The sequence below is a fragment of the Tachypleus tridentatus genome, chromosome 9 (assembly GCF_004210375.1).
Source record: "Tachypleus tridentatus isolate NWPU-2018 chromosome 9, ASM421037v1, whole genome shotgun sequence".
NCBI lineage: Eukaryota > Metazoa > Arthropoda > Merostomata > Xiphosura > Limulidae > Tachypleus > Tachypleus tridentatus.
This window is the reverse complement of record NC_134833.1, coordinates 141,133,876-141,159,609: the sequence shown is the minus strand read 5'-3', so window position 1 is coordinate 141,159,609 and position 25,734 is coordinate 141,133,876. Positions and strand designations below refer to the sequence as shown.

The window sequence follows — 25,734 nt, the reverse complement described above, 5'->3', positions numbered from 1 at the left end:
CGCAAAAAGTAACGTGTTATGCACGTAAGAGGGATCGAATACTGATGTTTAGCTTTATAAGCACTCAAGCTTATAGCTTATCGGGAGGTTATTTTTTTATTAGACCTTTTCGAGTAAGTTCTAGAACCATAATTACATTAACACGAAATGTTTTGTTGTATAAGAACCAACAACATTTAATTCTGGCAGATACTGGATGAAACAGCACTCTTGCAAACACACGTATATCTCGTAAATGAACGACTCTACATACATGAGGCTCTAAATCATAAGCAATCTTCAAAGACGGAATTACGTAATACACATTACAACTGCTATTCTAATCACTCGCACTTCGATATATTAGTGTATTGTCTGTCAGTCAGCAGTAAATACTAAAATGACGTCACATAAGGGACGTTTAACATTATAACTTGTACTGTAATGATACCAGTAAAACGTACGCATACCATTAATCACGAGAAAAGTTATGCATTATATAGGCTGCAACACGGTATGAAGTATGAACTTCAAAAGCGAGAAACAAAAAATATATTTACTCTTAATTTGGTTTCATTTAGTCATGAAACGGAGCACTTTAGAGGACGCTTGGAAGTACATCCGCTATTTATGTTTTTATATGTATATTCGTGGGATTCGTTACTTATGTCACATTCAATCCAGAATTGTATTCACACCTATACAATCAAAACTGAAACCTACTATAAAATAACATTACAGTGTTTCATTAGTTGATAGCCATTCTTACAAACTTCTATCCAGTTCATTTACATGATGTAGCAACATAATAGAATGTTAATTACAACGTATATCTTGTGTTTCTGTTATCCATCTTAACAAAGGGAGTACTGAGGGTATGGCAGACATACTTATTAAAATTCACCATATTTAATGGTTATTTTCCTGTTATCACGTATTAGTACATTGCAAACAAAACAAATCCATTAAGTGTACGTTCATACATCAGTGTACCTCTTTTTCCACCTGCTACTGCCACAGCCTTGTTCGACAAGTTTGTTGAGCAGTGCACGGGCTCTGTAAGGCCTCAGGCGGCAAGCCTAGTTCTAGGTCGGGTGATATTTCTTCTTCCTGGTACTGGTTAGCTGGCGAGCTTCACCGAGTTCTCCTGTGACACACTATCTATGTCACAGTACTGTTTTCATATAAAACTCTCTATAGCGTATAATATTTCGGTCACAGTATTGTTTACGTGTACAGATATGTATATCGTATTATATCTCTATCACACAATAGAGATTAATACACTCAATTTTATTTGTATCACAATAATGTTTACATATACATATCTCTATGCTACATTATATCTCTTGATAACTGTTTATGTGTACAGATGTGTATACCACACCATGCCTCTGTCAGAGTATTGTCAGATGTGTCTATTTATATATAAAAATCTTTATACCACATGTAACTGTTTATGCATATAGATCTGTTTACTACATTATACTCCTGTCACAGCTTATATAAACAAACCTGTACACCACCTTATACCATTGTTACAGTACTGTATGTTATTAAATACGGTAGGACTTAATAGCAGGGACTTTGATGACACAAAATAGCAGCCATAAAATTGTCCGTTTAAAATCAACTTTAAAATGTTTGAATATTAACAATGATTATTTCATAGTACTGGATAAGAAAAACTAAATATTATTTATTATACTTATAAAGCCGTCTAACTAGTTATATACATGTTTATGGAGTGAATCAAAATGTCAGTGTTTTAATGAATTTTCATGTAAGTGACTTTTCCAGACAAAAAAGACGAGTCTTATTCTTCTATTTTTTTACAGAACTTTTCTGCCTGGGCTTCTAATGATTCCTTTTTTCTAGCACAAAGGATACTAATATTTATATACTCTCACCTAAACAACGTTATTTTGAACAGAAAAGCCATATTATACGCCCTATGTTTTCAATACAGAATCACGCCATTACTGCTTAAATAGTTTTATTTTAAACAGTACAGCAATATTGCAAGACTCCTGTTATCAATTGATTTGCTTTTCTAAGAGTCTTCATTGATAAGGCAGGAAAAAAATGTTGTAGCACACAGTTCACAGAACACTGACTCCTGGTAAGAAAAGTAGATTGAAGGGGCCATAGATTTTTTTTTAAGTTATCTTGTCAGTGATTCGTGAAAAGATGTACTCAAAACATAGTAACGGTCATAAATTGTTATTTTCTAGATGTAATTTGACAGACTACTTAAAACACATTTTCATGTTTATGAACTTTTGTTATGGTTATGCCACTTATAAAGTTATTGTCAGTGACTACCCACTGATACACGCTATCTATCTACCTTTAACTATGATGATTCGTTAAAATGTTGGTCTAAATTTTAGCAGACTGGAGGATAGCTTATAATAGAGAATGCTGTCAACCGCTTCTACAACTACGGGAACATATAGGATCACTTTGGCACGAGAAACTGGATTCATCATATCAAAGTAAAAATAGACAAACATTTCACAGAAGGAGGGGTGCGCTAAGCACTCGCGTATTTCATATAAACCATCTGTTCATTCCATCCTTTCTACATGCGTGTTGTAACACTGTACAGACGTCATACTAACGTGCATGTTTCAACGTTGTAAGGAAGGCACCGTTTTCATTTTCAACTGTTTGGAAGGAATGTACAAAAATATCATTAAACATTTTTGTTTGTGATGTAGAACATTAACAACTTCACAGAAAGTAAGGAGAAAGAACCATTTTATCTGAATACAATATCCTTTAACAGCACACATTACCATAACACAATATCATTTAACACCACACATTACCATACAACAATATTATTTAATAACGCACATTACCATAACACAATATCATTTAACAGCACACATTACCATAACACAATATCATTTAACAGCACACATTACCATAACACAATATCATTTAATTGTAACCTGCTTATTTACGTACTGTGTGCCTACTTCCTTCAGTTTCGCACTCTCTACCTGTTACCTGGGTAATATAAGCTGTTTAGTAACGTTTATCACTGTACTTTACACAAGTGCTTTTGATTATTATAAATTGTACAGTAATGTGTTAAGTTATGAAACTCCTTTGTACGTATGATCTGTTCTGTTCTACAAAAGTTACTTAAGTTTTAAATACATCAGAAATAACACGATTTGAGAAAATCTGAAATATAAACTTTCCTATTTGAACGAATTACATTTAAAAAAAAAATTAACTTTTGGTTAGGCACTTCTGGCAATATTGTCACGTTCATTTCTTTAATGAAACCTCTCAAATACGATTTCAAACATTTATACACGTGGTAATACTTTACTCACCAAGTCTGAATTTGGCATGTTTACTGTGGCGGCTGTAAGACAGATATGAATGTTTCGTTATACTTTAACCTTATCTTGTGATATCGAAAGTTAATTACTTTATGTGTGTAAAGCTTGACGTAACATCATTGGAAAAACACGTGCAAGATTTGAATAATAAAATATAGATACTGTGGTAAAACATACTACCACAGTGTTTCTAGATTTACAGTGAAGATTGGTCTATGACACAACGTTCAGTTCCACTGTGCTTATATATATAAATGAAATCCTTTTGTTAAATGATGGTAAAATTATAACTCTTTAGTTGGAAGAGTTATCGTAGTTCTGAAACGTTGTTGTGCTGGTTCACCTCCCACAAGTACCTTCAAGTTTCGTGTAGTAAAACAAAAAGTAACATCTGTGCAAGTGTTCTGATCACATGATCTCTAACTCGGCAGCACAAAATACACACACACAACTATTCATTTTCAGTGTAAAACAGTCCAAACTTGATAATTAGTATCTAATAATTACTTTGTGGGATTTTCGTTATCTTATAGTAAATTTGTGTGCAATGAAGACGAAGAAAAATGTACAAGAAAAGACCGTATTTACATACATAGCTAAATTCACAAGCCTCACAATGGTAGTACGTGTACACTTTAGTGTACATCCGCGGCAGTATAAGAACTATTTTTCGGACTCTCCTCGGCAGCGAAGAACTATTTATTGAACATTCTGCGTTGGTTACGTAGAATTTATTGAATATTCCGCGCTAATATAAGTGTAACTGACTTTAAAAAAAGTAACATATTTTTGTAAATAACATTCTCTGATTTGTTTCATTTCCTCAAACAAAAACTTAGGCTAAGACGTTGCTAGACTTCTATCAACCTTTTAAATAGATAATTTTTGGTAAGTTCGATATAAGACAGAAAAAATAAGTCACAGCTTGTGGTGATACTTCGTTCGGTTACCTGAACATCTACTAAGACGTTGCACGCTACCAGATTTAATTAAAGTATGATTTGTAGCTAAGTCTGCAAAGAACAAAAACAACAACAAACAAACAACTCGTAAAATAAATCCTGTTTTCTATTCATAAATTATAAGACACCTAAAATCTATTTTAATGAAAAACAAACTCGAACACCATATCAGAAACAGTTGATAAAATATAGTTTAATTTCCTTTTGTCTTCTGTCGTGTGACAGTGCTTACTTATTAAGATATTTAAAAACAATCTTCTAGTCAGGTTTTTAATGTAACACCTCTATAAACAGGTAGCAAAAAATGCATTTATTAACCTATCACAACCGAAAAGGTGTCGACTGACTTGGTTAGTTATCATTACCATTTTTATTTGGTTTGTTTTGAATTTCGCGCAAAGCTACACGAGGGCTATCTGTGCTAGCTGTCCCTGATTTAGAAATTTAAGACTAGAGAGAAGGCAGCTAGTCATCACCACCCACCGCCAACTCTTCGACTACTATTTTATCAACGAATAGTCACATTATAACGCCCCACGGCTGAAAGGACGAGCACATTTAGTGTGACGGGGATTCGAACCCGCGACCCTCAGATTACGAGTCGAGTGCCTTAACCACCTGGCCATGCCAAGCCATTTTATCACAGCCGACAGGTTCCAAGTTAAAATATAAAAAAACTCACAAGAAGGTACGACTATAAGTATGTTCATTATTTAAGTCACAAATCGACCAGTGGTAAGCTTACATAGTCGTAGGTTCGAATCCTAGCTGGTCACAGTTTTCGGACTTCGTATCAGAACACGCAGGAGATTAATGTCTCGAACACTACTGAAGAGTCTTGTTTTGTTTGTTTATTTTTGAACTTTTCGCACAAAGATACACGAAGGCTATCTGCGCTAGCCGTCCCTAATTTAGCAGCGTAAGACTAGAGGGAAGGCAGCTAGTCATCACCACCCATCGCCAACTCTTGGACTACTTTAGTACCAACGAATAGTGGGATTGAGCGTCACATTATAACGCCCTCACAGCTGAAAGAGTGATTAAGTTTGGTGCGACAGGGATTCGAACCTGCGACCCTTAGATTACGAGTCGGGTAGTAAAACCTAAGTCGGAAACTGCATACGGCGGAAACCTGCACAAGCCAGAAATATCAATCTTTTGTAACATTATCTTAAGATATCTCTTATAAAAGGCCCTCTATATGGCGGAACCTGCGTAACGCGGACAGAAAACTATCTTTCACCTACCTTATGTATCAACAAGTAGGATTAGAAACTGAGTAAGGCAAAAAAAATGTTTTTGATTAAATATTAATTTCTTATTTAATTAATAGTTTCTTTAAATATTCATAAATTCTCGGACATTTTGTTACAGTCAGTATTGGTTAAATATATTCTGTTCTTTTTTCTGCCGTCATTATTCCGGAGGTCGCTATTCGAAAGAATGATTGACTGCACTTTTGGTCGCATTTGCTGATGGAAAACTAGAGAAACCATGAATGATAAATAAAAGTGAAAATCAGCGCTGTTTCAAAAATTTAAGGAAGAATAAACTTCCTATGGAATAGAAAGCGAATAATAAAGGGTGGATGACAAGTCCTATATTCGAGGAATTTTTAAACAAATTCAACAAAAGAATGGAACAAGAAAATAGGAATATTCTACTTTTCCTAGATAATGCAACTTGTCACTCAGAGTTCAACTATCAAATGTTTATTTATTTTTTCTACCTCCATGTACAACATCAGTTCTACAGCCACTAGATAATGGAATTATACAGTGTATAAAATTGAAATACAGAAAATTGATGCTTCAGCATATGATTGCAAACATGGACATCTGTAAGAGAGCATCTGAAATGACTATGAAAGTTAACGTGTTAGATGCAATTGCATTTTTTAAGTTATTCAATCAAATGTGTAATAAAGTGCTTTCAAAACTGTGAATTTATTCTTGGTAGTGGCTGAAGTTGTCTGTTATGACGATTCTAGTGAAATCCAAACTCTGGTTGAGAAGACTGATGCAGATGGTTTTGTGAACTCGGAAAGTTTTGTGAACGTTGACAAGAATGTTTTAACAGAAACTGATGAAGTTGATTTAAAATCTATAATAGAATCGCAAGATGTTAACAGTGTGAGAGATTCAGAAGATGAACAAAACGGAAAAGATAATGAGGAAATAGAAATTCCTACTTCACTGCAAGTGTTAAGTTATATTAATTTTATCAAACTGTATGCAAATATGAAATGGAAAATGAACTTCATGAAAAGGCAATAGAATTGGCGATCTCTTTTAACCGCATAAGAAAACCCATTAACAAAACGAAACAGTTGAAATTGAACATTTTCTTTAAATACATTTGGTTGAGATTTTGTGTACTTATGTATATTTTGAATGTCTATTTTTGTTCTTATACTAATAAATATAGCATAAACAGTATAATAACTTTATTTACAAACGTCTTACTTCCCTTGAGTCAAACAAGTATAACGTTCCGCTCACAAATTATACATAATTAAGGAAATGCATGTTCACTGTCTAAACCAGAAAACCTGCTTAAGCCGGAACTTTTACTCGGTCCAGTGCGATTCCGCCTTAGACATGTTTTACTGTATATATTATATGCTCTAAAGTTCACAACAATCTGTGTATGTGTTACACGTTCTAAAAATCGCAATGTGTGTATATGTTACATCTGCTAAAAATCACAATGTGCATATGTACGTGTTGCCCTACTGTAAAAATCTACAATGTATGTGCATGTTATATTTTTAGAGACACGCGGGAACTGTTGTATACATATCCAGATTTGTAACCTGAAACCCGACGTTGCCAGTGATGTTGAAAGAAAATTCGCGAACACGTTTCGTGCTAGGGGTTCGACGCACCAAACAAGCCAGTTGAAACGTGGATTAGTGTAAGATATCAATCAAGGCTGGCTCGTGTAACACAAACACTAGCTTTCAAGAACCGATGGTAAACATATCAATTACCTTTACTTTTCGTGACGTTTAAAAAATATTAATGGGCGATTTTAAAAGTGAAAGAAAAACTTCAACTCCTCATTGTGTTAGTTATTCGTTTGTAAAATTATAAAGATTTTTTCAGGCTTTATTGTCACTTGTAGAGGCACAGGGCCACACTTTAGAAAACAAAGCGAAGAACTGCTTGCAAAGTTTGTGACCAAGACATCCTTATCAGTCCTTATTTCCCAAGACCTTTTTAGTCAGTCCTTATTTTGTCAAAGCTTCCCTACTCGGTCCTTGTTTTGATGGAGGATAAATCATCCGGTGTAACGTTCTCATTTTGACATCAAATTAAACTAACAAGAGTTGGTTAAAATATTCTTTAAAATACCGAGGTAAATGTTTTTTTAGCTTTTGCTATGTGGGTTAAATCAAATCAAATTGTAACCCAATTATGTTGATTTTGGGACGTTACGTCACTTAAAACTTGCTCTTGCTGCTGCACATTTCTTTGATTCTTCATGTGTTATTTTCAAAGAACATTAAAATGTTTTAGTTCTGAATTATTTTGTAGGATACAAACATAGATCAGGTTATAACTTGACCTCTTGGTAAAATATTGTCTCAGAATCGTTACTGTACGCTCATAGATTTTAAGTCAAGGAAATTACACGTAACACCTTTTACTTTTTTTTGTTGAGCCCGACATGGCCAGGTGGTTAGGGCGCTCGACTCTAAATATGATAGTAACAGGTTCGAATCCCTGTCTCACCAAACATGCTTGCTTTTTCAGCCGTGGATGCGTTATATGTGATGGTCAATCCCACTATTCGTTGGTAAAAGAGTAGCCCACGAGTTGGCAGTGGGTGGTGATGACTAACTGTCGTTCCCCGCTGGGACAACGGTAAGTCTTCAGATTTACAACGCTAAAAGCAGGAGTTCAAATCCTCTCGGTGGACACACCAGATAGCCCGAGATGGCTTTGCTATAAGAAAAAAAACACACACACACACAAACTAGCTGCATTCCTTTTAGACTCACACTGCTAAATTAGAGACGGCTAGCGTAAATAGCTTTTGTGTAGCTTTGCGCGAAATTAAAACACGTTTTGTTGTTGTAATTTTTATTTATTCACCAGACCAAACACTATCATTATGCCCTCTCTTCATACCCCTGGTAAACAAACACAAAGGTTAAATAATGTAAAGCTTTTTCTCACAATAGAGATGTAACATATGGACGCATAAAACCGTGACAGTTCATATCTGTTCTACACTAATGACTTCCAAGGCCAATATTGAAAGTAAGGCGACAATAGGAATTGTGGGAAAAATATTAGCTAATAATTCATTTTTCCCTTTTAAAACTGTATCAATCAAATTTATGCATGTTACGCAATAAAAACCTATTGTTATTTACTAAACGTAAAGTTCAAAAGACTTTTACATTATTCTGCACAACTGTACCAGAAAAACAAACGAGTCATATTTATGAACTCCAATGCACAATACATTTTGTAATTTTAATTCAAGGAACCAAGAGAGAGAGAGGAAATCAAAATTCTGGAATGGATTACGAAGAGAGAAAAAAAACAAACCAGCAAGAACAGAGTAGGCCTAATGCAGCACTTTTAGTTGTATTTTCTGGTATAAAGTAGGCCTAACTGACACTTTCACTCGTGTTTCCATCGGTAAAACAGGCCTAACATAATACTTTTCATCAATGCTTTTGAGGCAATGAGCAGATCTTATGCATTAGTTGATATTGTTAACCTCGCTTGCTCATTTTAGTCTTTATAATGAAAGGAATTTTTAAAATATTTTTTTCATAAAACAGTATATAACTTACTTTTTATAAAACACGGTTTATATCACATCTTGAGATACTAATATTATACCACAGAATTGTCTTTGTCATAAAAGAGAAAGAGAGATACTGATTACCAAAGTTTAGAAGAATTAAAACCATAAACTATCTAGTTCATATTTCAATACATAAACACCAAACATTATCTACTTTCTGTTTCAATACATAAACACAAATAATGCAATTTTTCATCTTCCCTTATTTTGAACTACTGGCCAGAGGATAGCCAGTCAACAGCGTCCACGTTAACAGATTGACCCTACTTATTATTGCACCCAGAACTTAAAGCGCAGAAGTATGTTTAGGTGTCACGTAGATTCGCACCCAGATCGCGAGCTCTGAAATACAGAGCTCTATCACAGAACCAGCTTGCGCCCTGTAATAAACGGACAGATTATCAAGTATGAATAACATAAATCAAGTTAAAGAAAACGATATTATTTTTAGTTAAAAGTGACGTTTCGCAGAGTTAAAGTATTTGTTCTCTTTCTGAGAATCAACTTCGTCAAATAACTATAAATTATTTAATATTCATCTCTAACTGTTTCAAAAAGTGCTAAAATGTATTATTTACAAGCAATCAATTTTATCTCAGCTACACAAGAATGTTGATATTAATTTTACCGTTTTTCTACAAATAATTAAAAACTCATTAAATACTAACATCATTATATACTTGTGAGCTCGAAAAGAAAACCAAAAACGACAAAAAATGGTTAACCCATTCTGCAAAACTATCCGATTTGCTGTATTAAAAAAAGAAAGAAACAGAACCGTATTACAGTTTAACATTTTAAATTTACTAAATGGAAAGATACGAGTAAAACACTCACTCACTTTCTCGAGTTTCTAAAGAATTGACCTAATCTAATTCTAATAATTCTGTAGTTTCAAAACAGTTCCATGATTTGCATGACAAATGTTATTAAAAGCATTCCGAAGTACAATTTCCTAACAATATATATAAATATACATAACTTTTCGCAATCTAATTTTGATTATAAAATAAAATAAAAATCCTAGAATAATCACATATAAAGCGAGCTTCATGAAAGTTTTTAAAACATATATTTAAGTGAACACGAAAGTTTAACACTTCGATGTATCTGTTGACATGTTATTATATTTTATCATATATTTACGTTTCAGAACTTCTCAAAATTTATATTACTGTATTTTTGGGAAACTATTAGCTAAAAGTCTGTAAATGTGCAATTCTTTTTTCAATTTTCAGCTTTTCAAAAGCGTTAGTTACGAAGTTTACTAGCTGTAAAATATCTCATTACAGCCGTTAATCACTCACAGAAAAAAAAAAACTAACAAAAAAACTTCGACAACAAACACGTGGCTATACCGTCGTATTATATATAATAGTTCACGTTACCAAAGAAAACATCGAACTTAGGCTTACCAATGATAGATAAGCTATATTGATGTCAACTATTAAAAAAGTTTTGTCTGAGGAAGAACTTTGGGGTGGTAAACCCGGAACATGACCTCTGCGTGTGTGCATGCACCAAGGGTACGACACGAGGCCTAAAATAACTGCTTTCTTTCTGTTACTTCTATCAAGTTACTGAATTACACCTGTCGGGAGTTTTGTTAACTTTTCCATATTGTTACATTTCACTCATTTGTGGTGTGATTAAAGCAAGATATACATAATAATTCACGCTTTTTATTTTTAGGTTTATAAAAGTACTAAAATAAGATCCATGCTAGTTGCATCGGGCCTAAATTTGAACGCTAAACCACAACTAATAATTAGAAGAAGCGTGTGAAATGTAACCTAACTTTACCAATGATAAGTTATGTTTACGATAATGGCTGTTTTTCACCATATTTATATCGTATACAAGTAACAACCCTCAGGAATTTACAACTATGCACACTTTAGAGTAAAGACTTACCCCTCAAAAAAAAAATCTGACAGCAAAAAAACAGAAAAGAAAAGAAGAATAGTAATTTGACTCGTATACGCTACAATTTTAAAGTACTTTTTGTAATGGACTACAGTAATGTGATCAGGACACATTAAATAAATCATTTTTTTTCGTAAATTATATTCAAAATCAGCGATATTGAAAGAAAACAAGACACCGTGATAGTTTTCGTTTACAATATATATATATCTAAACAGTTTTAAGCTAACGATTAGCAGCGCCACACGTATCAGAGAAATCTATACACAGACTGAGTAATCTCCGCAAACAAATTAATTTTAGTCACGGGATCTCGTAACAAGGGGCAAAAGAGGGGATTTGTCCCTCCTTACATTTCACACACAAAAAGTCCCCCGCTAGTACAGCGGTAAGTCTACGATTTTACAACGCTAAAACCAGGGGTTCGATTCACCTCGGTGGACTCAACAGATAGCCTGATGTGGCTTTGTTATAAGAAACACACATACACACACACAAAAAAAAACAATTGCACGTATTATGATTAAAGGTGTGGTGATACAATATTATCGATAAATCTTCTAACACGATTAACGCATCTTTACGAAATTTTGCAAGTTTGTAGTAAACCTTAGAAGTGTTTTGTACAGACAAAATCAGAATTTCTAATAAAGTATTTTTTACTAAAAATTAATGACTCAATAACGGAAGATGAGTATTGTCTACTACATATTGTCTTCATTTCTTTAATCGAAAAATATTACATGCAAAGTAACACAACGAATAATTGTGTTTGTTTACATATCATCGTCAGCTAAATCTGAAATAAGTTTTTCCGAAACGTTCGAACTTGTAAACAAAATGTTGTAGGTTTAGTCAACCGTATTCATCTTCATTATTAACTGTAACAAATTTACAATTACAAAATAAACAGACGAATATTACTTTTTTTACTTCTCTTGCCAGCTGCCATTTAGTTGACCAAACATGAGAATTTTAAAAATCACTAAAGTGTGAAGTACCTAAATAAGACAATGTCAGTAATATAGATAATAAATTACAGACAAGACTGTTAAACTTTGTTAAACGGATGACAAAGCTTTAGTATCTAGATACGTATCGTATGGACAAAAATGATGATAAACGTAACCTAAATTTATAATGTAAACTTAACATTGTAGTTAAACTAAATATTTTGGTACTTTTTACGAAAATTGTAAATTTATGTCTGCGTTTAAGCACCCGAAACATATATTTTAGTCTGTTGACTTACATTGTAAAACCTTTATCCCCAACTTACATGCCCCCACCCTCCCGAAAATATTTCTTTGGGAGCCCATGCTTTTAGTACTGCATTATTCAGGGTTTGGAGCACTTCTGTACTGAGAAAAAAAATAAACTTATTTTCTAGCAAATCTGTCTGTAGACTTTTAAAATAACCGCGGTTTTTCTTTCTTTCTTATTTTTTTAATGTAACACGGAATGTATCAGTAAATATGATTTGAGTAAGAAATCTCATACTTTAATAACCAGCCGAGTTTAGTAACACTATCCACTTTCAGAAGTTCACCTTTGTGGATATTACTTGAAGGGACTTTAAGTCAAGGTGGAGGTAATTAAATGGCCGTAGTATTTTTAGATGTGTACACTGATTTTAATTATAAAGAATGGTTTTTACCCCAAATATTAAATGAAAAGGAAATGCTGTTATCTTAAGAATAGCTATAAGTTATAGACTATTGAACTAATCCTTTCTTTCGGTTTTACGCAACACTACACAAGGAGTGCCAGCACTTGACGTCCCCAGTACAGGATTACAGGTTAAGCAACAACATTCTCCGCCATCTCTTGGGCCACCCTAACCTAACAGTGGGATTTAGTCATCACGTTTAATGCGCCCATGGCCTAAAGCCGTAGCAACGGCAGGCGAACCAAGGGACCCTAGAATCCATATTCCGGCAAAGTAATCACTTGGCTACACCCGGTTATTTAAATAATGAACACAAGTTTACTTACAAGCACCATTTTCGAGGCCGGTTTAATAGCAAAACTCAGTCTGATGAAATATTCCACGTGTCCTCGTATACGCTGCTTGCTTTGGCTGCGTCTTCAAACAAGGGGGTTCACCCAGCAGCTCACGACAAAGATTCAAAGAATGGTTGCCATGGAAACATTCGCGCACAGGTAACCGTTGTAGAAGTATCCTATCCCAGGTGAAGTTTCAAAATAACCCGCTTGTAGTTTACTCGGGTTAAAATATTAAAACTTGCATCATAAAACTGCTCTGTGGTGTAATAAAACTATCGCGTAAAAACTACAAACTTTGGGCTGAAAAGGCACTGAAAGTTCAAATGTGTAAGGCTTGTTACATTTTATCGCACGCCAGACAATAGTGTTAACTTACTCCTCAGCCTATCGAAACACCGCGGGCCGGAATGCAAGCGTTACCTTGGCTGCTCTGCCAGTTACTGTATTCAATCACGTGACGCATGACATCATAGAGCGTGAACGTGAATACACTAACCAAACAGAGACGGTTAGGCAAAAAGAACATAAAAAAGACAACCACTACACAAATTGGCTTTTAAAATTTCACTTTTACTTTCTGTCCCTGTTTCTCTAAAGAGATACGAATGTGTATTTAGTATAAAACTTAATAATGTATTATGATAGTAACTTATTCTGTCGTTTTATTGATAAGATATTGTTCAAAGAATATAATTAAAACAAATGAGAAACAGTATGGTAATTGTCTACATTTCAAATTATTTTTAAAGATATTTTGTATGAAATGTATAAAAATTGAATAAGTAATGGATAAGTTAATCTTAATTATTGTTTAATGCAATACAAAAATGCACAAACATATTTTAAATATGCGCCATCTATTGACAGATACTTAAATCAAAGTGTACAGAATCACTTCAAACAGCAAATAGTAATACGGCTACGTATTATTTTCCTAAAATATTGTCAAAAATAAATTACTAAACAAATCACAGAGTGAAATCCTAACCTATTATATTTTGCATGTCTGGTTTAGATAAGTTGTATATTTAATTGAAGGCTTGTGCTATCTAGGCAACTTCGTTCGAAGCAAAAAAGTTGGATGCGGTCGCAGTTTGCGTAGACATATTGTAAAAGAACGCGTTAAGTTTTCAAAAGACATACAATCCAGATAATTCACTCTCTATGTGCTGAATCAAACTATTGCGTGAGTTAACCTTCTAGCGCAAACCTTTTGCTAAAACTTTATAACAGCCGAGACTTTCAGGCTTAAAGATAAACCAAGTACCAATAGAATAAGACAACAGAAACTAGTTTCACGTTACGTATTTACTAATGTCAACTTTATTAAAAAGCATTATTTTAGTGCTTAGAAAAATAAAAGGGGGAATCATATTGGCATGAAAATAATAACCGTGACCTCATTTAAACTGTCACCGAGCAAAGTGTCCCTCACCCTCAAAGACATAAACCACCTTGCGCCTCGACCATGCTGTCAACAAACGAGGTCAGCAGAGATTCATTTTCACTCAACATGGACGTTTTACAACCACGAGCAACAACTGGCATTTCCGGTACGATACCACGCTTGGAGAAAGTGCTTCCGGCGAGACTTTAAATAACAAACGAAAGTCATTTCCCATTGTTTGATATGGTTCAGTTAGAGATAAGTTTTAAAATCTCTTACTTGCATAATTCGTTCTATTCCACATTGTATGAAGAACAACAATAATCACGTTATGATCAAATTTCATCATTTTCACTTACTAAGTAAAGTCCAAATAAAATTGGCGATTTATTTTCACCTCCGATTGTAATTATTACAACGGAAATAATTTTCTAATGAAACATGTCATCCAATATATCAGTTTGGTTGTAGCGAAGCGCAAAGCTACATAAAGGGTTATCTGTCCTGTGCCTACCACTGATACAAAAATTAGGTTGTTAGCCTTCATTCTTAGGGCCTGGCATGGCCAGGTGGGTTAAGGCGTTCGACTCGTAATCTCAGGGTTGCGGGTTCGAATCCCCCTTGCACCAAACATGCTCGCCCTTTCAGACGTAGGAACGACTAGTGCAGATAGAACTCCTGTAGTTTTGCGCGAAATTCAAACAAAAACAAACCTTCAGTTTATGAGTACGAGAAAAGAAGACTGTCTGTTTCTTAATGTAATTATCAAATAATTACGGGTGTAATGTATGAACTGTAGAAACAAAACACCGCGAGCTGTTGATTGTAAATATCAACCACACCAGTCGAAAGCTAGTTGAGCTATTGATTTATTCACATTTAACAAATACATTCACGTGACGAAGAAGTGAAATTTAAGGGTTTATACAGGGTGACGTCACAGTCTTTGTGTTCATATGTTGGTACAAAAGAAAAAAAACATATTAATTGTAACGATCTAATATTTCCAGTAAATAAAAACTTGCACGTGTTTTTACAATGTTTCCATCTAGCCAAGGGAGCATTCAGATGGGCTATACTCCAAGGTCCGCGCCACAGATCCCCGCAGGTCGAAAGAAAGTATTTTTTATAAAAAAACAATAAGGAATTTTTATTTATCTAGAATGAAATAACACGCTTTAACATGTTTGTTTGTTTTTCAATTTTGTGCAAAGCTACATGAGGACTATCTGCGCTAGCCGTTCCTAATTTAGCAATGTAAGACTAGAGGGAAGGCAGCTAATCATCATCACCCACTGTCAACTCTTGGGCTACTCTTTTACCAACGAATAGTGGAATTGAACGTGACATACAACGCCCCCACGGCTAAAACAGTGAACATTTTGGTGTAACGGGCATTCGATCCTGTAACCTGTCGAATTACGAGACGAGCGTCCTAACCACCTGGCCATGCTGGGCCCCAGTTTAATATTAACCGCCATTTGCATCAACGCCAGAAATCACACAATACAATACATTATATATGGGCCGGGTCCCCAGCCGCTCCAGCGCCCCACATACCCCAAATGAGTGACTGCATGTGACGAAAAACGCGAGGACTTGCTCGTGGAAACTGGAATGCTTTGATTTTCACGTAGTGATAGTTAACAGATCACTCCTTCTACTTCCCTTCACACAGTGATAGTTAACAGATCACTCCTTCTACTTCCCTTCACACAGTGATAGTTAACAGATCACTCCTTCTACTTCCCTTCACACAGTGATAGTTATCAGATCACTCCTTCTACTTCCATTTACACAGTGATAGTTAACAGATCACTCCTTCTACTTCCATTTACACAGTGACAGTTAACAGATCATTCCTTCTACCTCCCATTACGTAGTGACAGTTAACAAATCATTCCTTCTACCACCCATTACGTAGTGACAGTTAATAGACCACTTATACTTCCCATTACGTTCTGACAGTTAACAGACAACTCCTTCTATTCCCATCACGTAGTGATAGTTAACAGATCACTCCTTCTACTTCCATTATTAATTGACAGTTAATAGATTACGTCTACTTCCCATTACGTTCTGAAAGTTAACATACCACTCCTTTTATATCACATTATGTAGTGATAGTTAACAGATCACTCCTTCTACTTCCATTATGTATTGACAGTTAATAGACCACTTCTACTTCCCATTACGTTCTGAAAGTTAACATACCACTCCTTTTACTTACCATTATGTAGTGATAGTTAACAGATCACTCCTTCTACCTCCCATTAGGTAGTGACAGTTAATAGACCACTTCTACTTCCCATTACGTTCTGACAGTTAACAAATCACTCCTTCTACTTCCGATTATGTAGTTACAGTTAACAGATCATTGCTTCCACTTCCCGCTACGGTATTGACACACAATTAACAGATCACTCCTTTCACTTCCTACTACGTATTGACAGAGAGTTAACAGATCACTCCTTCTACTTCCCATTATGCAGATGAAACTATTTTTATCTTCGACGATTTTGAGTATAGTTAATCCTAACTCTGATGACTCCAATGAAGTTGTAAAGATCCAGATAATCAAACTTCCATTTTTTCCTCTTACCATACAATGACTCAATGTATTTCAGGGCGTGGTATGAACATGAAGAGTAACACTTTTAATACCCATACAAGTCATCTTGAGATACATTGTTACTTCAGGTGGGTGTCTCATCATCATACAATGACTCAGCAGTAAGCGTGAGGGCTTACAACGCCAAATACCTGAGTTCGATATCAGTAGTGGACACGGTGCAGACAGCATAACCAACTGTGTAGCTTTGGGCCAGAACATATAAAATCTTTCATTCAGCTTCCTCTTTTGGTTTTGAGTACGTAAAACAAACAAAACACTCATAACGCTTTCCTTGTGCAACAACATATTATAAACACAAAGGGTTGCGTGAGACAAACGTAGATTTGGTTTCAGAATTTTCGCCCAACTTATACAGGTTCTGTCTGCGCATATGAGTCAATAATTTTGAACTGGTACAGAGAAAGCAACTACTCAAAAGTACCCGTCGCCAACTCTTAGCCTATTTTGGGATAATCGAATAATGGTATCTCAGTGTCGGTATTATCAAGCACCTAAGGATCTAACATACGAAAAGCATTTTTGCGGCAATGAGACACAAACCATGAGTCTTCAGATTCACAACACGGATAAACTTGAGAAGTTATAATATTTTTTTTATTTTTGCTGCACTACTTACCTTTAACATTTAATTGTGCTTCGTTTGTTTGTAACCCTCAATTCGCGATTTAACCGCCCCTAGATTTTGGACAAAATACGCTACAATGATAAATCGTCAGTAAGTCCCGTGACTTCTTCCGCTAAAAATCGAGTTTCTTTTCTCGCGGTGAGCAAAGCAAAAGTTAATCACTTTTCAGCTCTGCGTTTAACAACAAACATTCTAAAGCGTATCAAAACAAGATGTTAGTATATTACTTCAACAAACTAAAGCGTATGAAAACAAGATGTTAGTATATTACTTCAACAAACTAAAGCATATCAAAACAAGATGTTAGTATATTACTTCAACAAACTAAAGCGTATGAAAACAAGATGTTAGTATATTACTTCAACAAACTAAAGCATATCAAAACAAGATGTTAGTATATTACTTCAACAAACTAAAGCGTATGAAAACAAGATGTTAGTATATTACTTCAACAAACTAAAGCGTATGAAAACAAGATGTTAGTATATTACTTCAACAAACTAAAGCGTATGAAAACAAGATGTTAGTATATTACTTCAACAAACTAAAGCGTATGAAAACAAGATGTTAGTATATTACTTCAACAAACTAAAGCGTATGAAAACAAGATGTTAGTATATTACTTCAACAAACTAAAGCGCATGAAAACAAGATGTTAGTATATTACTTCAACAAACTAAAGCGTATGAAAACAAGATGTTAGTATATTACTTCAACAAACTAAAGCGTATGAAAACAAGATGTTAGTATATTACTTCAACAAACTATAGCGTATCAAAACAAGATGTTAGTATATTACTTCAACAAACTAAAGCGTATCAAAACAAGATGTTAGTATATTACTTCAACAAACTAAAGCGTATGAAAACAAGATGTTAGTATATTACTTCAACAAACTAAAGCGTATCAAAACAAGATGTTAGTATATTACTTCAACAAACTAAAGCGCATGAAAACAAGATGTTAGTATATTACTTCAACAAACTAAAGCGTATGAAAACAAGATGTTAGTATATTACTTCAACAAACTAAAGCGTATGAAAACAAGATGTTAGTATATTAATGACTTCAACAAACTAAAGCGTATCAAAACAAGATGTTAGTATATTACTTCAACAAACTATAGCGTATGAAAACAAGATGTTAGTATATTACTTCAACAAACTAAAGCGTATGAAAACAAGATGTTAGTATATTACTTCAACAAACTAAAGCGTATGAAAACAAGATGTTAGTATATTACTTCAACAAACTAAAGCGTATGAAAACAAGATGTTAGTATATTACTTCAACAAACTAAAGCGTATGAAAACAAGATGTTAGTATATTACTTCAACAAACTAAAGCGTATGAAAACAAGATGTTAGTATATTAATTACTTCAACAAACTAAAGCGTATCAAAACAAGATGTTAGTATATTACTTCAACAGAGAATTATTCAAGATTCTTTTTCTCTCTTTTCGACCAATCCCTGTTATTTAATATACTCGTCCTTTCAGCCATATGGGAGTTATAACTGCGATCAATTGCATTATTCGTTGTTTACAGAGTAGCCCAAGAGATGGCAATAGGTGTTGTGTACTAGCTGCTTTCTCTCTAATCTCACAGTGCTAAATTAGAGTCGGCTAGCGCAGACAGTTTTCGTGTAGCTTTGTGTAAAACTGAAAATAAGTCCAAAACTTTCACCAATATTTTTATTTCCTGTTTTCAAGCAAAGAAATGAATCCAGAAGACATGAAAACGCAAGGAGATGATCCTGTGCTTACAACTGGATAGATGTTTCAAGGCTAATAGATTTAGTCGATGTGTGCAAGGTCCGGCATGGCCAGGTGGGTTAAGGCGTTCGACTCGTTATCTGAGGGCTGCGGGTTCGAATCCCCGTCGCACCAAACATGCTCGCCCCTTTAGCCGTGGGGGCGTTATAATGTGACAGTCAATCCCACTGTTCGTTGATAGAAGAGTAGCCCAAGAGTTGGCGGTATGTGGTGATGACTAGCTGCCTTCTCTCTAGTCTTACATTGCTAAAGTAGGGACGGCTAGCGCAGATAGCCCTCGTCTAGCTTTGTGCGAAATTAAAAACAAACATCAATCGACGTGTGTTCCACGATGAGATATTCATAGGAAGAAAGTTATCAAAGAGTTTCCAAACGTGAAAGACACATTCAAGAAGGAAAGCTCGTATGCTTCGAAAACAAAATTTCTTAGTGTCTTTTGAAGATGTAATTCACGTGTTAACAAATACAAGTTCGTGACCAACTTTACATTAAAAATAGCAAAACGGTCAACCTCTGATAACGAGTTTTGAAGCTGTTACTAAAGCCATTTATCTTTTCTTTAGGCCCAAGTCTACACAACATTACAATTTCTAGAAGCGAATATGATGATGTGAAAACTGAACATCGTATTTTAGGGAATTTTGTTATCTCGAGAAACCGGAATTAAAACTGATTCAAGAATAATCATTAAGTGAACGCGCTACATGTTTTAACATCATCGCTAAAAGCTAGGGTTTCAATCATGTTACATTTGTATAGTTATAATACCAAAAGTAGTGCTCTGTTTTATACTTATGGTATTGCTACACAGATTGGTTTGATTTGAATTTCGCGCAAAGTTACATGAGGACTATCTGCACTAGCCGTCCCTAATTTAGCAATGTAAGACTAGAGGGAAGACAGCTAGTCATCACCACCCACCGCCAACTCTTGGGCTACTATTTTACCAACGAATAGTGGGATTGACCGCTACGTTATAACGCCCCCAAGGCTGAAAGGGAGAGCATGTTTGGTGTGACATGGGTTGGAACCCGCGACACTCAAATTTCGAGGCCTGCTACATGGAACACTAAGATATGAACAACGTTTCGGTTGATAGAAAGAGAGTGGGCTAGTTTTACTTGAGAACCCATGTAAATAAATATAATTTTAGAGCAAACTTTACTTGATAACACGTTAGAGAAGAAAGCCTATTGTATAGTGATTTTTATTTACTTTACTTGATAACACGTTAGAGAAGAAAGCCTATTGTATTGTGATTTTTATTTACTTTACTTGATAACACGTTAGAGAAGAAAGCCTATTGTATAGTGATATTTATTTACTACCTCGACCCAGCATGGCCAGGTGAGTTAAGGCGTGCGACTCGTAATCTGAGGGTCGCGGGTTCGCATCCCCGTCGCACCAAACACGCTCCCCTTTTCTGCTGTGGGGGCGTTACAATGTGACTTTCAATCCCACTATTCGTTGGTAAAGGAGTAGCCCAAGAGTTGGCGGTGGGTGGTGATGACTAGCTCCCTTCCCTTTAGTCTTACACTGCTAAATTAGGGACGGCTAGCGTAAATGGCCCTGGAGTAGCTTTACGCGAAATTCAAAAACAAATATCAAAACACGATAACAAATATTATACTTATTTTCACTCCATAACAAGAGAATAAAAACTACTTAGTGATTTTTACTTGGTAACACGTGGGAATAAAGAAAATTATATTGTGAAACAAAATTTACTTGATAACACATGAGAATAAGGAATACTATAGAGTGATTCTCAGGTGAACTGTTTAGTTTGATTTTATAAACAAGGTTTCTACATGTAGACGTGTGTGTGTAATGTCACCTTCCAACGGCAGTGGTTAACACACAAACTACTGTAAATTATTACATAAAGCATCTAACCATTCTGAGCATATTCCGTTTGGCATCCTTCGCTAAGCAAATGATCCTCTGATCTAAACGGATTACAATAATCCAGAGTTCTTGGACGCGTATTAACCATAGTGGAAGTTATGACAATAACAGATAACGTAAAGTACTAGTTAGAGTTACGAAATAAAACCTTTTTTTATTATATATTATCAGCAATTTTCTTCTCCTTCGTGTAAATATATTTAGTTCACAAATAATCAGTGGAGAAAAAGGAGCTGAAATCTGCCAATCCACGAGACATGTTTGTCACGAGCAAACAGTTTGTTTGGTTTGTTTTGAATTTTGCGCAAAGCTACTCGAGAGCTATCTGCGCTATCCGCCCTTAATTTAGCAGTGTAAGACTGGAGGAAAGGCAGCTAGTCATCACCACCATCCGAATAGTGGGATTGACCGTAACATTATAACACCATCACGGCTGAGAGGGTAAGTATGTTTGTGTGATGGGAATTCGAATCCGCGACCCTCAGATTACGAGTCGAGTGCCTTAACCTCCTGGCCATGCCGGACCACGCGCCAACAGACGCCTTTGCTTGTTTTAAAGCAAAGCCACATTGTGCTATGTGCTGTTTCCTGCGAGGGGAATCAAACCCCCTGATTTTAGCATTGTAGGTCTGTAAATAAACCGGGGGACAAAGAAAAGAAAAGACACCCGTTGAGATATTTGTAAGTGTACGGATTTACAGAGCTAAAATCAGGGGTTCGATATCCCTCGGTGGACACAGCAGATAGCACAATGTGGCTTTGCTGTAAAAACACACACACTTTTTTCTTTTGTCATTTTACTTGGTTCTCTTGCTTCACGCTCAACATGTCGGAATTTTTTTTTTCTTTTTTGTTAAGCGTGCAGAAAGCCATCTTACTCTGGAGGCCAATCGGTGCGTCTGAGAGTTTATAACGTTAAAAATCTGGTTTTATTACCCGCGGTGGGAAGGGAAAAGAGTAAGCATTTTGCACAGTTTTGTGCTTAATAAAAAACAAATTAAAACAAAAAGAAATAAAAAACATTTCAGATCGCGCACCAACCCGTTTGTTAGTGGTAAAAGCAAGCTCACGTAATCGATCTGTATGCACGAAGGATAACAAGCAATTCGAATTAACTTATTACATGCTAGCTGCGGGGTTTTATTTCTGAAAACTGCTTCGATATTCGCTTTTCCTAAGCCTATGAAAGAAACTAGCTGATTCTTGATCACCAGCATTCAAAGTTCACAAACTTTTGCAAGTTGTTCATGGGGGGAAGGGGAATCTGAGAGTTCTGCGACTTTTACTGTAGAATCATATATAACAGTATTCGCTATGTTACTGAACTCTAGTTTTAAACACTTACTGCAATTGTACATAGTAAAGATAAGTTTCTACAGTATGTTTCATAAAATCAAGTATGTCTGTATATATCCAGCTCTGTTTTCCGTTGTATGTCCAGTAATTTCCGGGCGTTATTGATAAAGTTCGTTTAGCCAGCTATTAATAGTTACCAGAAGCTAAAGTCAGCATCATCACGTGATTATAGGGTCTGTACTGTTGTACTGAGAGAAACGTGGACTGTTACAAGTTATTTGTTATATACTACACAATGGCCTATTTATGCTCTGTCCATTTCAGGTATCGAAACTTGATTTCTACCGCTATAAGCCACTAGCTGTTACAATTTGAAACGTCGTGTTCTTTAGGATTCAAATAGAATACTAAACGACACAGAAACGGTACAGTAATGCCGATACATATGTATTATTTAACGGTGAAAGAAACATGAAACTATATCTAAATATTTGTGACGAACATTCTAATTCAAGAATCGATTTCAATGATTCAATTACCTGAAACGTTTATGGTTTTATTATTATATCTTGTGTGGAACTTAATCTTGCACACTTCTAATAATGTTCGTTCGTAGACAAAACTGAAATGTTGGCAGACAAGATATTATACGTTTGTACGGCATAAGCAAGTGTAAAGCCAAACTAGACCAACAGACTGACTTCAGTTGGTCGATAAGTTTGGGTGATGCATGGTTTGTTTCGAAACTCGAGATCGAACGTGTACAGCTTGTGATTTTCTGCACGGCTCTAGTCTGCCGTGCCTCCACAGCGGTGAGCAAATTACTGTATTAAAGACACGCATCTTGTTTTCACTAAGATTTCACCACGTGATTTGGCAAAAGTTTGTGAATTCTATCATTCCTAGACAATCTCTGTAACAAAGGTCACGAACATCTGATGTGGTTTCATACACGTTGAAAAACTCAACATGCCATGCAAGCCTGAAGTTCTTTCATTCGAAACGAAAATAAAAACCATAAATTTAAATAAAATATTTATGGAATAAGTACATCTTTCGTTTCTAAGATTAAAGTTTGACTGTTTAACAACTTATATTGAACGACATATGTCCGGCATGGCCAGGTGCTTAGGGCGCTCGACTCTAAATCTGAGGGTCGCAGGTTAGAATCCCCGTCACGCCGAACATGTTCGCCCTTTCAGTCGTGGGGGCATTATAATCTAACGATCAATCTCACTAATTATTGGTAAAAGAGTAGCCCAAGAGTTGGCGGCGGGTGGTGATGACTAGCTACCTTCCCTCTGGTCTTACACTGCTAAATTAGGGATGGCTAGCGCAGATAGCCCTCGTGTAGTTTTAGGCGAAATTCAAAAACAAACAAAAAGTACACTATTAACACAAATTCGTCTAAAGTATCGGTTATCTCTGACGAACTTCACACCTTTTTACACACAAAACAAGCGTTATGAAACTTTACAATAGTCTACATTAAAAGAGGTTATGAGCTTAAGAACTCTGCCCACCTGAACTAACGTTTTCAGTGTTTTAGATTTTCTAAAAACAACAGAAGGATCGGACATGCACAATGTTAATTATATTTGATATGCTAATTGCAGTGAGTTGTAATCGCTATTGAGTGGTAAGGCGTCACAGAAGAAATGTTTAGCATCTATAAACACATATTTGATTCAACGCGAATTCCGGACACTTGACAGTGCAGTAACCTAACGAGTAGGCTTATGAATGGAATGATCGGCCACAGCCTTTTCTAACGAAGGTTTTCCTATACGGATATTATTATATAATAAATAATGTACAGTGAAATAAAATGAACAAAAGGAGAAACATTTAGTGTTCTCCACAGAAGCATTGAACTAGCAGAATATACAGGATAATAACGATCTTCAAAAACGCACTCTAAGCTAGTCTGGAGCAACGAGAGAGAACCACTTGACCCAATACCTGTTGTGGTGAAACTGGACACACCTTCTGATTCTGTTAACGTTATATTAAGCAAGAATTTAAAGCTAATGGAAGCCCTTATGTTAAAAGTTCACAAGCTTCTGCCCATCTTGAAATCAATGGCTGTTTTTATGAGAAAGATGGCCAAATAACCTGGAATCACTGTACTTCCATTCGACTACGTACTGTCAAGTCCTCAAATTAACCTCTTGGATGTTTGTGCTTTTAGTTTGCTTAAAGCTGGTATTGGAAGGTGATGTCCACGTTCACATTGAAAGTCGGTCAAGATGTGTTGTCCAAGATCGATCCAGCGGTCCTCTGTGAAATCTTGTTATAACGCCAGTTGTGGCGTTGGTCAATAGTGAGTAGTTATGGCCACGTGACTAAGCATGATCGACGTCGAAGGAAGTAATTCCAAAGACAATGTAGGGACTAGAACACTGTTCTTATAAAGTTCTATTAAGCTTACTACATTTTACAAATTTTGTGATCTATGGAGATAAATTGTTTTTTTTTTTTTAAATAAAAGCAATATATATATGAAGATTATGACTGTTTTAGTTACAAGAAAAGCATAACTACATATAATTGTATTTGGTATAATTTTTATAGCAATGCTCAAAAGAATCAGTTACATTTATTACATGTTTTACAATAATGCCCGTGAGAGTCAGTTGTATTTTGCTACAAGCTTTATATAATATATATAAAAAACAAACATTTTAGTACATCAGTTGGTGTTGGTGTTTTCCTTATAGCAAAGTCATATCTGGCTACCTGCTGAGTCCACCGAGGGGAATTGGACCCTTGATTTTAGCGTTGTAAATCCGTAAAATTACCGCTGTACCAGCGGGGGACACATGATTTGGAATAAAGTATACGGAAATCATTTGCTTTTGTCACAAGCTTTTATCTTCAATATTTGTTTTCTAACAATCGTATAGAAATATGTAACCTATTTTCATTACACACAATCTTTATAAAAACGGAAGTATTTTATGAAATTAAAATATACACTGACACGGTCCGTAACAAAACAGTACTTGTTGGAAACACCTCTGTTCTTACAATAATGGTTATCT

At 35.3% G+C, this 25,734-nt stretch overlaps 1 protein-coding gene across 10 annotated transcripts in view; it reads right to left on the bottom strand.

Moving 5' to 3' along the window:
- LOC143226533 (apoptosis-stimulating of p53 protein 1-like) overlaps nucleotides 1–25,734 on the bottom strand; it is a 226,804-nt gene that overhangs the window by 54,424 nt on the left and 146,646 nt on the right. The window contains exon 1 of one of the 10 annotated variants that reach the window (XM_076457609.1): nucleotides 13,052–13,508. The exons of 8 other annotated variants lie outside the window; for them this stretch is intronic. In XM_076457609.1, coding sequence (XP_076313724.1) covers nucleotides 13,052–13,060 — 9 coding nt within the window. In that variant the 5' untranslated portion in view covers nucleotides 13,061–13,508. Of the gene's footprint in view, nucleotides 1–13,051; nucleotides 13,509–25,734 lie in introns of those variants that run through there. One more of the 10 variants, XM_076457610.1, reaches the window with a different exon arrangement.